The following is a 16,689-nucleotide window of genomic DNA, read 5'->3' on the forward strand; positions in this document are numbered from 1 at the left end:
GCACACGGGGCCCCCAGGTTACCTGGTGCTTGGGCTGCTCCCCGGCGGGTGCTGAGCTCGGGGCATTTGCCTGCATCCGCCAGCCCCAGCAGCAGGGCTCACAGGCCTGTTGTGCCCTGACTCCACCCGCGGCTTGGCTGAGCCTCATGCCGCGGGGGGCGAGGCTGCACCGGGGCTGCTGCTGCGGTAGGGAGGGTGGCGCTGGGTCTGTTTCTCTGCCCCCCCCCCCCGAGGCTGGGCGGGGCGCGCTGTGGGCGGACCGGCCCCGCCTGTGTCCCAGCGAGGCGGCCCGCCCCGCCCCGCCCCGCGGCCATGGGGAGCAGCCTGCGGCAGGTCGGCCTGTTGGGTGCCGCCGCCGGCCTCGCGGGCGGCCTGGCCTACGCCGCCTGGACCTACTTCTCTGCCCGGCGGCACGAGCGGGAGCGGGCGCGGGCGCGGGCGCAGGCAGAGGCAGGCGCCGGGCTGGGCGCTGCGCCCCGGCCCCAGGTACCGCCCGGCCCCCAGCGCGGGTCCTCCCCTGCCGTAGCCCCCGCTTCCTCTCAGCCTCAGCGCTTCCTCCCCCCAGTCCTCCTTCCCTTGAAGCCCCCTTGGTCCTCTTAGGATCGCCCCCGGAGTCAGCGACCCTTGGGCGGCTGCTTCTCCCTTCCTCCAGCCGCCAAAGGGGGAGAGTTGGTGCACCCCCTCCTTACCCTGGGAGTGGGAGCACACAGTCCTGGGGAATTCCGGCTGGGAGGCACCTAGTGCCGCCCCCTGCTCAAAGCAGCGAGTCCTTGCCCTTCTCATCCCAGCCAAATGAGGTTCTTTGGGGAAATCCGATTAGCCCAGCTAAAATAGTTGGAAACATTCTTCTTTGCAAAGCTTCCGGGTACAAATGCCCTTCTTTCAGCTTGAGGAAGTGTCATCTCAGCCGAGGCTTTGTCTCCTCTGGGCTTAAGGATGGAGGCTCCCTAGCCTGCAGCAGGCTCTGAAGAGGGTGGTGGGATTACAGTGCCTCTTCTAAAGGCTTTTTTGGCAGGATGGGTACCTGGCCAGGCTCACCGCTAGCCATCAGAGGCGCAGCTCCGCTGGCAGCACATGAAGCTGAGCTTTCTAACTCCCCAGCTGCGCTGTAAAATCCTGACACTGTGCACTGCACATTTGTGGGGCTTGCTCTTCTTTTTTACAAACTTAAGAGCATAATTAGTGCCAGACTGGGTGAGGCTGAGGGTCCTTCTAGGCCAGGATGCTGTCTATGACACTGGCAGGAAAGGATGCTACAGGGGGAGAGCACTGAACCAGATCTCTCCTCTATCTCCTAGTCCAGCATTTCTCAACCCATGGGTCATGACTCAGAAGTGGGTTGCAAGAATATATGAAAGGGTTGCAAACAAACTTTATAAATGGATTCTCCTTTAAAGGAGAAAAATGTGGGAAACGTGGATTTTCCTTTGCAGGCTGGCAGAGCTCCAGCCTGAGAGGGGCTGCTTGGGGCCTCTCCCATACCCCACTCCCTGCCCCACACACTGGGATGCTGGCACCTGGGGGCAGTGGGTTGGGAGTGAAGGGCACTGGGTCAAGACTGGCCATCAATGTTTACAAATGAGTCCGGGTCCAAAAAAGGTTGAGAACCACTCCCCTAGTCAATACCTTTCCTGGCATTCATCATTATTGGTTTGGAGATGCCTGTGGAAACACTTCCAACCCCTGTGTTCAATAGCCAGGAATAGATCTGTCACCATGAATTTAGCCCTTCCCTTTCTGAACCTGGCCATGCTATCTGCCTCCACCGCCCCCTGTAGCTATGGATTCCAGAAGTTAACTGCACCTTATGTAAAAAATGTGCTGGGCGGTTCCTTCCTTCCTTCCTCAAATTCTAGGCTGTACAAAACAATCAGTAGATCCCTTGTCTGCAAGCACAGACCTGTATGACCACGCTGGAAGGGCTCCTGTTACTTTTGTGGGCCTCTGAATCAGACTTGGGGTCTTTGTGGGTGTCAGGGTCTGCACAAGAAGGTTTCAGAGCCCGCCTGATTGCAGTGATAGTCTGTGTTATCATTGGGGGTTCTTTGGGTGGGTTTTTTGGGCTGTAGTGCTGCTATCTGATCCGTTAGCATTAAATTGAAGGGATCTCATGCTAACAGCCCTTGAGTAAAACAACCCGTGCAATTTTAATTGTAGTGTTGAGCATGACCAACACAGAGAAATCACTGGGTTCTGTTCTTTGTCATTGTATTACAGTTTCCTAATCCTACCAGCAGTCCATAGAGCCTTCCACAGGAGGCAATACATGAACTTTTAATGTAGATTTTCCTGCCTTCCCATTTATCCTAAGGCTTCCACAAAGGTCAGAGCCCAGTGCACTCGGCTTTTACTATCTGATCTCCTCAGCTAGGTTTGGCAGGCTGGTGTGTAGGTCAAACTCCATGTCTCAAAAGCTGTGCCCATTGAAAGAAATGACAGTCTTCCAGTGGAGACCCAGGCTTGCAGAAGGCTTTGGGGACTGGTTTGAGGATTCATGCCTAAATAATGTCTCTCCAAGTTATGCCTAAGGTCAGAGACGGGGCAGATTAGGGACACTACTAGCAACTGTCCAAGTATATATTATTATATTATTTCTGGACTTGGTTTTCTATGGGTGTTAGTCACTTTATATCAGGCACTTAAATAAATAAATACTCTTTTTCTCTCTTTCTCTCTCTCTCATGTACTCCCTTTCCCCCCCCACACAGATTGCTCCTGAGTTTGTCATACCTCTGTATTTCCCTGAGTGCATGACTAAGGAACTTGAACATAATACAAGCAGACAAAACACTTTCTGTTCCATTTAAATGGGTTTGTGACCTATAATTTGAGCTTCACTGGTTGGGCATATACAATGTAGCTCAGCCATGCAGGAATAGATCTGTTCCTTGTTGAGCCAAGAGTAACTCAGTACAGTTTATAGTGTGGGACCTTCTGGCAGTTGTTGGCATTGCTAAAGGCTTCCACTTGTGTAATGAAACTGGCCCATGAACTGTAGTCATGGAAACACAGCCAGATGTATACTATGTACCATGTATGTGCTGAGTTTGTTCATGGGGTGTCCATCACTGTGGGCCTGGGTGTCATGCAGAAGTAGTAGGAGAAAACCATCAATCCTTCTGGGTCATGGTGTATGCATCAGAGGTCACCTAGACTGTTGATGCATCCACCTATGCAGGAGTATGGGAGAGCGGAGGCTGCCCAGACCTTCCATTCCCCCCTTAGACCATTGAGACAGAATCCAAAGGCCAGACTGAGCCTGGACTTTTGGTGCCTCGATGGCTGTAGTTATGTGCACATCTGGGAAACAAACCCGGGTCTTCCATGTGGCAGACAAGGGTTCTACCACTGAACCACAACAGCAGGTCATGCAGAAATGAAAAGCAACAATTAAGATGAAATGGGGCCCAGAGGCAAACAGTCCCTGTGGCAAAAGCAGGGAAAACAAGGGAAAGCTGGTGGTGAAAGGGGGCCTTGAGTAGCCTAAGATGGACTGGCCTAAACAGAGAGACCTCGTGCTCAGTTGTGGTAGTCTCTGCCCTGGCATGATGTGATTTCATAGACATTTGGGCTGGAAGGGACCCTGGAAGATCATTGAGTCCCACCCCCTGCCCCTGGGAGGGGGGAGCCTGAGGCTTATTGGACAAGGACATCTTAACTCCGGGCACCACAATTCTTACGTTTGCTTTAGAAGGTGGACTCTTTCCTTTAGCAGCCTTTTTGTGCTCCATTTTGTACTAGCAGGTAACATGAGCATAAGAACATCAAAACTGCCATTTAGTGGATCAAACCATAGGTGCATCTTGCCCAGTATCCTGTGTCTCACTGTAGCAGAGAGTGGATGCTGAAAGGGACAGTGGACAGGGTACGGCCAAGGTTTTTTTCTACTGTTCCTCTCACTTGCAGCCTCCAGCGTTTAAGGTCTAGTAAGATTGATATAGTTCTGTAAATTCATTCTCAGTAAAGCATGCTTTCAAAGGGGAAATCCATTGCAAACATTGTTTGATGTTTACTTCCTCCCTTGAGTTAGTTAGAGAAGTACAAATGGTATATGGCCCCAATATATTCACATAACAGACTTCCACGGTAGTTTACATCTTGCAGAAATAGGACCAACCATAGTCTTAGTCTTCTCCTGGTAGTTATTGTGCATCTTCAGTTCTTAGAGAAAAGCACCAATCAGTTCCACTTATGTGTGTATGTTGTGCATCTCCAACCATATCACCCGTGCACATTGGGACAAAGACTTTGTGTTACTACCCAGAATAGCAGAGCGTGACAGGTTGGCTTGACTAGGGATCTAACTGGGATGCTTTCAGAGAGTCCCATACTAAGGTTGTGCTTTAATTTGTGGCCTTTCCGCCAGTCCCAAACCATGTTGTGGCCCATGGTGGCTACCTGCAAAGTGAATAGCTGCTGTTTGTTCTTGCAGTGTAAGTGTGGTAGAGATAGGGCATAGGGATCAGAAGGATCACTGTAGAGTTGAACAATCTGTGATTTGACTTCAGATAGCTCCAAAGCCTCCTTCCCCTTCTGCCTGCCCTTTGACTGAACCTGTAATCTAGTAAGCTTATTATTGTTTGAGTGAGTTGTCTTCTTTAATTTCCACTGTCCTAGAACTTGCTAGCCTATTGGACATGCTCTGCTGTTATTCTAGATGTTTCTCTGAGCTCACTGACATGTCAGCACTGTTCTTGCCAGAGCTTCACAGGTACCATGAGCTTTAAGCTCACCAACTGGTTGGCTCTGGCTCTGTTCACAGCCCAGCTTGTGCGCAGCTCCAGAGACCAGAGAGTGAGCACTGCCCTCACAGATCCCCTCTTTTCCCCTGCTGTTGATTTCAGCAGTGGGGAGGCCTTCCTTGGAGCTGTGTGAAAGTGGGGGCTCCAGCCAGAGTCTGTGCCAATCACCTGGTCAGCTCAGGGCACATGGAGAGCTCCAGCAAGAGCTGTGTGGACATGCAGGTAAGCTCAGAGAGCTCAGTGCGCACGTGCCATACAACCCCAGGGCAGGGTGGTACGGGGTCAGCTCCCCTCCCATCAGGGCTGCCCCTGTGTACAGGGATGAATGTGATGCCTTTCCACCTAAACACCATGTTTTCAAGAGAGTGGTTTGTATTTTGGGAAGAGGGATGGGGTGTTTGGCAGCACTGAATTGCAGGATGTGGCAACAACTCGTCCAAGCTTAGTCCTGGGCCCTGTTTGGAGGTCTGTTCCCCTGAAATAAATTCTGCTTTTTGTCATCTACTCCTTTGATCACAGAGAATATAATGTTGCTGGCTACAGCCAAATGGCACCTGCTAGTGTGATGAGCAGCAGAGACTAAGGGGAAACGGAACTGTAGGCAGATGTCCTATTACCTTGCATTAGGAGGGGCTGAGAAACAATGGCATCCTTAGGGGAGCACAACGCCCAGCTGCTCCCACTCAGGGAGTCCAGCTATTCCCACTCAGCCAAAATGAAATGCCTGCATTTTCCGAAGACCTTGGCATTTCCTGTTCTCATGTGGGCCTGGAGGATCTGGAGTTTCCATGTTCCCTCCAAGTCCCAGACATTTGCTCTGTCCCAACAAACCTCTTTAAGTCATACTTGAGACCCCCAGTGACTTCTACAATAAAAGCAACTGCCAATCCTAGAATTTCTAATGCCCAGGTTCTCTTAGACTTTTCTAAAGGGAATCCATCTTTGTCTGAAAGCCCTCTTTTAAGCCTTCCTTCTCCATTACAAATAAGCAGAAAAGGACCCACACTTATTTCCCCCACTTTGTTAGCCATCTTAAGCGTCCTCAGTGGTAGAATTCAGTATTAATTCCTTGGTGCACAAGCTGCTTTTATATGCCTATGGATGCAAGAAGCTGCCTTTTAAAAATCTTGCTGTTGAGGCCTGGGCTCTTTAAGAGGTATTAGTGTTAAGAGGATGATAGAGATTAAGTGGTTGATGGGTGGTGTTTCTATATTATTATAAGGAGTTCATTTGTCTTAATTAGTGGATCTAAACTTAATCCTGCATAAACACTTGAGAATAAACACAGGCTTGTAGTAAGTAGGTGGACTAGCAAGTGCTTGCCACTTGTAGGTTGCAGGTCATGAAAGCAAAATAGTTTTACAGACAAATCTATCAGATTCCTGCTGACTTCATCCCCAGGCAGGTACGCATTTCATACGTAGGTACTGTGAGATTCATTATTAACATGAGTGAACTTTTCCTGCAGAACATGGATATAACAGACCATCTTTGCAGGCCGGTATTGTTATGTGTATTTTGCAAAGTACCTGTCCTGGTGAGAATTGAGAGGGTACTTTATGTGCCTTGGAGAGCATCAATTACCCTCTGGATGAGAGGAGCAAAGCTCTAGGCCTCCCTTTCTCATTTAGAATGTGCTTGATTTTTTTTTCATTTTTAGCAGATCCCAACCATTTTAGTGTGTTGTCTTTCCCAAAATATCCATGGAGCACATAAAGCTCTTAAAAGGATAAAAACCAGTTGATTATATTCCAGTGACCACTGATCTGCACAGGTGGCAGACTTACCTTTGGAGATTAGATCAATTATATTATACTAGTGGGTCTAGAGAGCTGTGTGATGTTATGTTCAGATCAGTTATTTCCTGTAATGTTTATAGCACCTGAAGGCTACGGACTATATGTAGCCCTAGTTCAAGCAGGTGCAAGTCCCACTGAGGGGAACCTCCATTACAGCTGAATGCGGTCATATATTTTCCATGCTTTCGTTGATTTGTCAATCAGTTTCCAAGCAAGAAAAGCAGTATGGTCCAATAGGTTGTTCCCAGTCTGGGAGTGAGGAAAGGATTTTTCCCTGGGCTTTCCAACAGATCAGCATCAGGTTTGCATGCGAGTCAGCCAACTTTCTAGCCTGTGCAAAGCACAGACAAGAACACACCTGTTCTTATGCACAATGTGTGGAGGGCAGCAAATGAGAAGGGTCAGGTGCTGCTGTTGTTGCATTTTGGGATGCTCCTGTTCTTTTCTGTGGTGTGTGATGAGAGATGCACGCTGACTTCAGTGCCCAAAAGCCAGCTGTCAAGGTTAACAGCTGTGCTCTGCCAGCTGTCCATTGCTTTTAAATAAATAACTAGAGAGAACCTATGTGAGAGGCAAGGGTTTCTTAGGGTGATATCTTTTATTGGACCAACTGCACGCAGGGGTGAGAGAGAACACAAGACAGTCTCCTTCAGGTCACAGATGACCTACTAACAGAGGTTCCCTGCGGCAAGCAGAAGTCTTGCTATGCATGGGTGTCACTTCAGAGGGCTGAGAGCAGATGTGGCAAGGTGGAATTCCCCTGGGATAGGATATATCATGGAGCTTGCTTCAGGGCAGACACATGCCCAGAGAGACCCTTGCCAAAATTTATCCAGGGGTTTCCTTCTACAGGTGACATGTTGTGCAAGGAGGGATGTTGTGGCCAAGGTGAGCTCAGCCATGGGATCATTACCACCTAATGGGGATACCTTGTTGTGAAACATGGGTATGCTGCAGGAAGTGTGAGCACCAGGGTTATGCCCAGCTCTGGGCTTCAGTGGGGGGGAGGGGGGTAGTCACCTGCAGGGTTGCCAAGCCAGCCCCTCACACATGGCTCTTGAAGTGCTGCAAAGAAGTCATGAAGGGCTGTTGGGTCCCCTGCATTTCTTCTGCTAGCCACTGGGAGCTGCTGTGGAGAGGGCCTCTCTCTTAGGTTGCTCACCCCCATGGCTGGATAGAAACCAGCATGGAGCAACCCAGAGGGGGCTGTAGCTGCCTGCCCCTCTGCTCCCAGACAGGAGAGATGAGTGGCTGGCCAGGATAGGGAGGGCATGGGCGTTCAGTGAGAGGGCACTGAGCAGACATGGTGGGATGGGTTGGGCAGCATAGGGAGGCTTCCAGGACCCTCCTAGCTTCCTCCTCAGGCTCCCTTCCAGCTTCCCTACCTCTCCTCTGCTCCTGGCCACCTGGGGCAGACGGCAGCATGTTCTCACTGGGCGATCGCCCAAGCAGGTGTGTCCAGTCCCAGCACACTGTGACCCAACCTGGGCCCCATAGAGCAGCTGCTGCAGTAATGGATATGGGGTCTGTTCAGATTGGCTGCAAGCTGTGCTGGGGGTCCAAAGATGGGCTGTGCAGGGCTGAGCCAGCGCCCATAGCATAAGGCTCCAGCAGGGATCTGGGCAGCCTGGATCTAGCTGTGAAAGCCTGTTCTAGGAGCTGCAATGTGTGCTGTTTATATGCCTGAAAGAGCCGGGGGAAAGGGATTTCTTCTCAAACAGCCAATGAATAGAATCCCCTGTGAAGTCCTAGCAGTACACCTTGCTCTCTAAACTCATATCAGTGCTGTGGCAGTCACCACAGTCTGAAGATCCTCCTGTGTATAAATACAGGCCTGTTTGCCAAGTTTTAATATGGTCTTGATGCATTTTATTCCCAGTTTGAGGTATGGTCCCTGCTACTGTAATCTCACTACTTCTTTGTTGATACTTGGTCTCGCTTCTGATGGGTCCATGGCTTTGCTTCTGTGTGGGCCAGGCAAAGCATCATGCCATCGTGATGTTGAGATTTGTACCTGGGATGGTGTGCTCTCCTCTGCTTTCTGTACTAGTAAGGGAGTTCTCTCCTGTTCCACAGGATAAACCACCAAGCAGGCAGATATTAGTTCTGGGCCTGGATGGAGCAGGGAAGACCAGTGTCCTCCACTCCCTAGCAACTAATCACGTGAAGCATAGTGCGGCGCCCACAGAGGGATTCAATGCAGTCTGCATCAACACAGAAGAGACCCAGATGGATTTCCTAGAGAGTAAGTGCATGGATTCTACTTTGGGTAGTGAAGAAAGCTTTTGGATTTCCCAGGAACTTGTTGCAAAGACTGTAAGAGTTGGCTCATTGTTTTGGCTCCTTCCAGTCCTAGGGAAGTGCACTCACACCCTCAGTAGTGCTAGTACCCCATATGCTAGTCCTAGCCACATCACATTGCTTTCTCTCTCAAACCCTGATCCCAGGAGTAGGGATGTGCTGTCCTACATGAATGCTAAATCTAAAACTGACCCCACCTCTAAAGAAGTGGAATAATAGAAAAGGAGGGTTGGAAAGGACCTCAGGAGGTCATCTAGTTCAACCCCACCAGCCAAAGCTTTGTCCAGCTGGGTCTTAAAATCACCCAAGGATGTGACTTCCACCACCTCTGGGTAAGCTGTTCTAGTGCTTCACTACCCTCCAAGTAAGAAAATTCTTCCTAATATCTAACCTAAACTTCCCTTGCTGCAACTTGAGACCTTTGGTCCTCGTTCTGTCATCTGCCAACACTGAGAACAGTCTAGCACCATCCTCTTTGGAACTTGCCTTCAGGTAGTTGAAGGCTACTATTAAATCCCCTCTCAGTCTCCGCTTCTCTAGACTAAATAAGCCCAGTTCCCTCAGCTTCTCCTCAAGTCACGTCCCCCAACCTCCTCACCATTTTTGTTGCCCTCCGCTGGACTGTCCAATTTGTCCACATCCTTTATATACAGTGTCCAAAACTGTACTCCAGATGTGGCCTCACCAATGCTGAAGAGAGGGGAATAATTACTTCCCTTGACCTGCTGGCAATGCTCCTACCAATGCAGCCCAGTATACCATTAGTCTTCTTTGCAACAAGAGGACACTGCTGGCTCATATTCAGTTTATTGTCCGCTGTAACCCCCTGGTCCTTTTCTGCAGAGCTGCATCACAGCCAGTCAGCCCCCAGCCTGTACTGATGCATGGTATTGCTTCCTAAGTGCAGGACTTTGCGCTTCTCCTTATTGAACCTCATGAGATTTCTTTTGGCCCAATCCTCCAATATGTCTAGGTCACTCTGAATTCTAGCCCTACCCTTCAGCATATCTACTACTGCCTCCGGCTTGGTGTCATCTGCAAACTTGCTGAAGGTGTACTCTATGCCATCTTCCAGGTCGTTGATGAAAACATTGAATAAAAATGGCTCCAGGACTGACCCCTGGGGCATTCCACTTAGTATTGGCTGCCAACTAGAAATGGAGCCATTGATTGCTACTCTCTGAGCCCGATGCTGTAGCCAGTTTTCTGTCCATCTTACAGTCCATTCATCCAGCCAATACTTCCTTAGCTTGCCTGTGAGATTGCTGTGGGAGACCGTATCAAAATTTTTGTTAAAATCAAGTTATATCATGTCTACTGGTTTCCCTGCATCCACAGAGCCAGTCACCTCATCACAGAAGGCAATCAGGTTGGTCAAGCATGACTTGCCCTTGGTGAATCCATGCTGACTGTTCCTAATCACCTTCTCAAAGTGCTTCGACGATTGGCTCCATGATTTTTCCAGGGACTGAGGTGAAGCTGACTGGTCTGTAGTTCTCTGGATGCTTCTTTTTCTCTTTCTTAAATATGGGCACTGTTTCCAATCATCCAGGACCTCTCCTGATCACCATGAGGTTTTAAAGATGATGGCAAATGGCTCTTTAGTCTCATCAGCCAACTCCCTCAGCACCCTCGGTTGCATCCCATTTGGCCCCATGGTGTTGTACATGTCCAACTTTTCTAAATAATGCCTATCCTGTTCTTTTGCCACTGTTGGCTGCTTACTTCCTTCCCAAATTGTGCTGCCTGGTGCAGTAGCCTGGGAGCTGACCTTGGCTGTGAAGACTGAGTTGAAGAAGACATTGAGCACTTCAGCCTTTTCTGCATCCTCTGTCACAAGGTTGCCTCTCTCATTCAGTAAGAGACCCACACTTTTCCTGATTCTCCTTTTGCTATCAACACACTTGTAGAAACCCTTCTTGTTCCCCTTCACATCCCTTGCTAGCTGCAACTCCAACTGCACTTTGGCTTTCTTAATTTCATCCCTGTATACCCAAACAATGATTCACTCCTTATTTCTCACCCTAGCTCTAGGGGAGTGTTCTTACACTCTATCCATAATTGTAGGATAGTATTAGCCCTAGCCCTAGGGAAGTACTCTCACACCTAACCCTAATCTTCACCCTAGGGAAGTGTTCCGTATCCAAACCTTGGTCTTAACACTAGGGAAGTGTTTTCGTACACTTACCCTTTCATGCTATACCCTCTCCTTCCTGACGTGCTCCCTGCCTGTCTGTCCTATCCCCTCCCCAATCTCCACACACAGAGACTGCCTGTGCCTTGTAGAACTTGTACCACAGTTTGGCCTCCCTTGGGCTGGTGGATGGTAAGCTCTCCAGTGGTGGAGGCTGTATTCCCCCCTAGAAAGCCATTTGCCAGCCCAAATGAAAGAGGCACCTAGAGTCCAGCTCAAGGAAGAGAGTTGTTGATGCAGCTATAACCTCCCTTTTAGCTTCAAGCAGGATCCTTGGAGTGTTCAATCACTAGGGGAAAATATCTTCCCAGCCATTTTCAAAGCTGCAAGAGGAAAGCTTTAGGATGAGACTCAGACACCTAAGACATCCCCCTGAGTACTGATTTCTGAGAGCGGACCGGGAATCTCTTCTCAAACAGTCCGGGCCATTGACTTGGACTAGAGTTGTGGGTACTTAGCGCTTGTGGAAATCTCAACCCTAGTTGTCCTGAGTCTGATATCCCAAGAGACATACTAGCAGCTAGAGCATGTGTTTGAAAATGTGATCTTAATACTTTTTCTTTCAAACAAAGCAAGCACTCGGAGCTTGTGGTGTGGAGGGATGACCTTCTGTAAAGAGTCTCCTGTCCAACGTGTGTGTGTTCTGGCTTAATTTTGTGCTGTCTGCTTCCCTCCACTTAGCTGTCCTCTGGCCCCTTGAATGAGAGGCCAAGAAGAGCTTAAAATGAAACTTAAGAAGTTTGCTTTTGAACAGGTGTTTGTATATTTAGAAATATATTCAGGGAACATAAAAGTCAATGGAATCAAGGAGCTACTAACCTCAGTATCTCAAGTTGTTGCTACCAACTGCATGTCCTGTAGCTGCCCTGATTGGCTTTACCAATTGCGTGTCCTGCCATTCTCTTTTGTCTTCCAGTTGGAGGCAGTGAATCTTTGCGCTCCTATTGGAAAATGTACCTACCCAAGGTTCTGGGGCTTATCTATGTCGTGGATTCAGCAGACCATACACGCTTACCCTTGGCTAAACACCTTCTTCATCAGCTGGTCCAGCATGACTCTACACTGCCAGTGGTGGTCCTAGCCAATAAACAGGTAAAAAAAAAAAACCTAAGAAAATTACAGTATTCAGGGTGATGCTTAGATTGGTGGCTTTTAAAGGGAGAAATATAGCTCTCAAAATAAATTGGAATCATTAAGGGGCAGGTATTTCAAATGCAGTTTTTTTTTTATTCTGTACCTGCCAACTGCAGATGAAAACAATCCACGGTTCAATTCTGTACCTGCAATTTAGGTCAGGGGCTTAGGTATCCATGCACATGGAGAGGTCAGTTGTTTTGCAGTTCAAAAGTGCAAAACCATGACCCAGCTAATCCTAGCTGTGCTTTCAGATCTGAAGCTCAGTAGTGTGTCCCAGGCATTGTTATTGATTGTATATCAATTAGAATAATAAAATCATAGACAATTAGGGTTGGAAGTGACCTCAGGAAGTCATCTAGTCCAACCCTTTGCTCAAAGCAGGACCATCCCCAACTAGATCATCCCAGTCAAGGCTTTGTTTAACTGGGTCTTAAAAGCTTCCAAAGATGGAGATTTCACAACCACTTCAGGTAACCTGTTCCAGTGCTTTACTAGCTTTACTACTCTCTTCGTGAAAGAGTGTTTTCCTAATATCTAACCTAACCTTCCCTTGCTGCAGCTTGAGATCACTGCTCCTTGTTTTGTCATCTGCCACTACTGAGAACAGTCTAGGTCCTTCTTCTTTGTAACCACCCTTCAGGTAGTTGAAGGCTGCTATTAAATCCCCTCTCAGTTTTCTCTTCTAAATGATATGTTCATATTTTATGTTAGTTATTAATTTAGGGTGTATAGGGTACTAATCTCTATATTTTACTTCATCTACTAGCAGCTGCATAGTGGATAGTAAATTAATTGTCTCTAAACCGGGCATTTTGTTTCTCCTTGAGCAGGTTTGTAGCTGAGGAAGAGCAACTTTATAATACCAGTTCTCTTCACAGGGTGGCACTGTTTTCTCATAGTATCTGAAGCCCAAATTGAATCTTACCCAAATTATACCACTATGAGAGAGAAAAATGCTTGTTTTGTTCAAAAAACAAAATGTGTGTGAGAGAGAGGATTTTTGTTTGGGGGGTGGTGTATCTGCTCTTGGATTTTTCTAATAACTGGTTTTATGTTTGGGCCTTGTGACTGATGGGCATGCTCTTCTAGTGAATCCTTGATAGTGCTATCAACATGGGTCCTAAAGCTTGAGGAAGGCTTAGCTTCAGATGCACTGGAAGAATATAAAAGGTTTGTGTCTGTAGATGTCTAGAGAAAATGAGATCTAAGTCAGCCAGACTGTCAGAGGGACTGCAGAGATTTTAGAGCAAAAGTCTCACTGAAGGTCAGTGAGATGTTGGAAAATCTTCCTTGTGAGGTACAGACTTTTCTCGATTATCTGAATGGATTGTCTTGGCCTTGAAGAGCAAACAGGCCAGTTGCTGCTTGTAGGAGATGTAACAGACATGTTTTCTTTTTTTGTTTGTTAGGATCTTGAAGGAGCATACTGCATCACGGACATCCACGATGCTCTGGCCTTGTCTGACATTGGAGATGAAAGAAAGATGTTCCTTATTGGAACCCACGTGGCACAGGATGGCTCTGAGATTTCTTCCAGCATGAAGGATGCCAAAGAACTAATTGCACAGCTGGTTTTGGAGACTGCATGATAACTGCTGTCTGAGAAATTGCTAAACTTTGTTGTCACAGTCATGGGATCTAGATGGTGGTTGCATTGCCAGCTTGCAGGCCCGAGAGTTCCACTTTCCAGTCACGATGTGTGGTGTTACTCTCTCTTGTCAGTGTTAAGATCATTTATTTTATTAGGATTTGCAGTTTAAAACCTCTTTGAAAATCACTATATTTTTCTGAGAATTTGTAAGGGGAGAGGGAGTTTCAACAAGACAAGCATTAATGGGACATGTAGCATAGGTATGTTCATCCAGATAATCAGCTGGTGTTGATGATCAGTTAGTACATTGACTTCAGTGAAGCAATGCTGATTTATAGCAGCTCTGGATTTGAGCCTGAAATTTAGTGATGGTTGTTGTGGGGTTTTTTTGTTTGCTTTTTAAAAAAAGTCTTTTACAAGATTAAAACAGCAATATCCTTTGTCAAAAAAAACCACACAGAAAAACGAAATCTATTTTTGAAAACTTTTAAACATCATGGCAAATATTTTCAAAATGACTGATTCTGGGGGTCAACCCTTAGTTATCTGTGGGTTGTCAGAGGGCGACTGCTACTTGCTTTCTGGAAATTGGGTCTTTTTAAGATGTCAGGTTGTAATAGATGATCTTGGGTGCTCAATTTAAAATCTTGGTTTTACAGATTTTTTAGTGCATGGAAACCAGGAAGTAAAATTTACCATGAAAAGAATATTAAGGGTTCCTTTGCCAACAGGAGAAAGTTACAACAAGATAACTCAGATGGAATTTAAACCTGTTTTAGATGGACTAGTGCAAAAGACTGTGTAGACATTTATTTCTATATAAATGATGAATTAGTATCATTTAGTTTAATTTAGTTAGAAGCATATTTAAGCAATAGACAGAGAAGCAAGAGTACCAACAAAGTACTCATATCAGTTTATAGTTTAAAAGACACAATGACGTTCCAGCAGGGCAGCTTTCTTGTGAACTTGGGCCCTGAACTAAATCAGCCATCAAAATTAAACAAATAATATTAAAGGTGAAAAATAAATCTGATTTTAAAAATTCTTTTCCACTCCAAACACACATATAAGGAAAATGAATTGGTTTGCATAGAGTGGGCCATTTCCATCTTGCTAGCACTCCTGTCTTTATATTTATAGAAGAAGTTTTGTATTGAGTTGTAGGTAGAAAATACCATGAATACTCTGCAAGGGTTTTGTAACAATGGATCCTGTACCAAGGTTTTCTACTAACAGCCTTTCTATTTTGCCACTGAAATAGTTACATAAAGCAGAAATGTTATTGTAGTTTCTTGCGGGAGTCTTATTTACCCAAACAGGTGGTGGAACAGGGTGGTCTGGTATGGAGGCCTGGCAGGACTAGAGCTGGCCACAGCATTTAAACCAGAGAGCAGGAACCGTCTTCTTGTCTAAGCAAGATGTGAACAGTGATGAGGAGAGAGACCCAGGTTACTGTGGGCATCCAGAACAGCTCAGCTTTTGGAGGTGAGTGGTCTTTGGCTGTGATCCTCCAAATCTCTCCTTAAACCCCAGGACCCTGAGAGAGGGGCCCCTTCATACAAATCTGTTTCCCCTTCATCTGCCATTACTGTAGAGTGTTGCATGGAGAAGTGAGAGTTCAGTGCAAGCCTTTCCTGTTGGGGGCTTGCCTTCTTGTGATCCATTACTACTGGGCATTGTTTTTGTGTTAAAGTCCTTTGCATCTTGTCCTCTTCACAGTCATCTACTCACATCACATAGGACTGATTTTTTTTTTAAATCACATTGACACCCCAGCTCACATCTGTAGCTAATTTCCTGGTATCTCAGTTGGTCTCTGTAACAGCTGACTAAATACTTCTAAATAACCACATTTCTGGTTTACTACCAGCAGCAACTGTCTGTGGGATGCTAAATAGCTATCTCAAAGAGAAACAAACTTCCTTTTTTGTGTTTTTAAATTCTGGGCAGAAAGATTCTGAATTGATTTACTGACATAGTGGCAAGAACTGCTGTTTGGGAGACTGAGATCTATTATCTACAGAGAGATCGTGATCAGCACAATTTGTTCATTTCTGCACCCTATGTGCAGTGAACAGGGAGTTCTGGAGTTCAGTGCCTGTCTTTATTCTGTTTTTTCCTGAGTCTAGTTTAGTGTTGAGAGCCACTGACACAATGTCGTACTCAAGCTCTCCATAAGAAGTGCGGCTTTCCTGTGCTAGCAACAGGACCTGAAGAATATGCCACCACTCCAGTGTCCTCTGTCGGGAGAAGGTTGTGCGAAGTCCTTGCCAATCTTACAAGAAACCTGGCTGTGCTTTCCCTGTGGAATATCTATACATCTATTCTGTGCTTGGTTTGTATTAAGTTTACATGAGGTTCCTTTTGTTTATCCTTTGTATTTAAGGCATCTGAACTGTGAACTTTAAGAATTGAAGAGACTGTCACGTCTAAGTTGGGCTACCACGCTTTATAAGCAGAAGCTTCTAAAAAGAAAAACAACCAAAAACAAACCCGTGAGAGTCAAAAATACTAAATTTTCCATCATTTTTAATTGGGGAATGGATTTCTTTTTCTTTTTTTTCTTTTCCTTTCCCTTCTCATTTTTTTCTCTTCCTTTTAAACAAGAGCTACACCAATACTACTGTTTATTGAAATAATGATGATTATAGGTATTCTTACAAGTTCTGTGTAACTGTTTGTATGGGTAGCTGAATTGTGGAAAAATGCTGATTTTTACTTGTGCTATGATTTCTTTTAGACCCTTTACATCTACAAAAAAGATCTGTTCCCTTATAGTTTCATAGTTGTCAGGGGCTGGAAGGGACCTTACAGATCCTTCTTAGTTTCCAGATAAATTACTTTTCATTGCAACTTCTACCTGTAAAATTTACCTTTCATTGTCCAAGCAGGTATATGTATTATCATGTAAGAAAGTTACTG

The 16,689-nt window shown here is 46.4% G+C and overlaps 1 protein-coding gene across 1 annotated transcript; it reads left to right on the top strand.

Annotated features, from left to right (window-relative positions):
• Window positions 1–272: 272 nt before the first annotated feature.
• On the top strand, window positions 273–15,054 carry ARL9 (ARF like GTPase 9). Its single transcript, XM_090036883.1, has 4 exons — window positions 273–486; window positions 8,618–8,786; window positions 11,953–12,128; window positions 13,583–15,054. The coding sequence occupies exons 1-4, from the start codon at window positions 313–315 to the stop codon at window positions 13,760–13,762; spliced, it is 699 nt and encodes a 232-aa protein (XP_089893009.1). The 5' UTR covers window positions 273–312; the 3' UTR covers window positions 13,763–15,054.
• Window positions 15,055–16,689: the final 1,635 nt, after the last annotated feature.

This window comes from Crocodylus siamensis, chromosome 2 (assembly GCF_052110815.1).
Source record: "Crocodylus siamensis isolate JL-2025a chromosome 2, ASM5211081v1, whole genome shotgun sequence".
NCBI lineage: Eukaryota > Metazoa > Chordata > Crocodylia > Crocodylidae > Crocodylus > Crocodylus siamensis.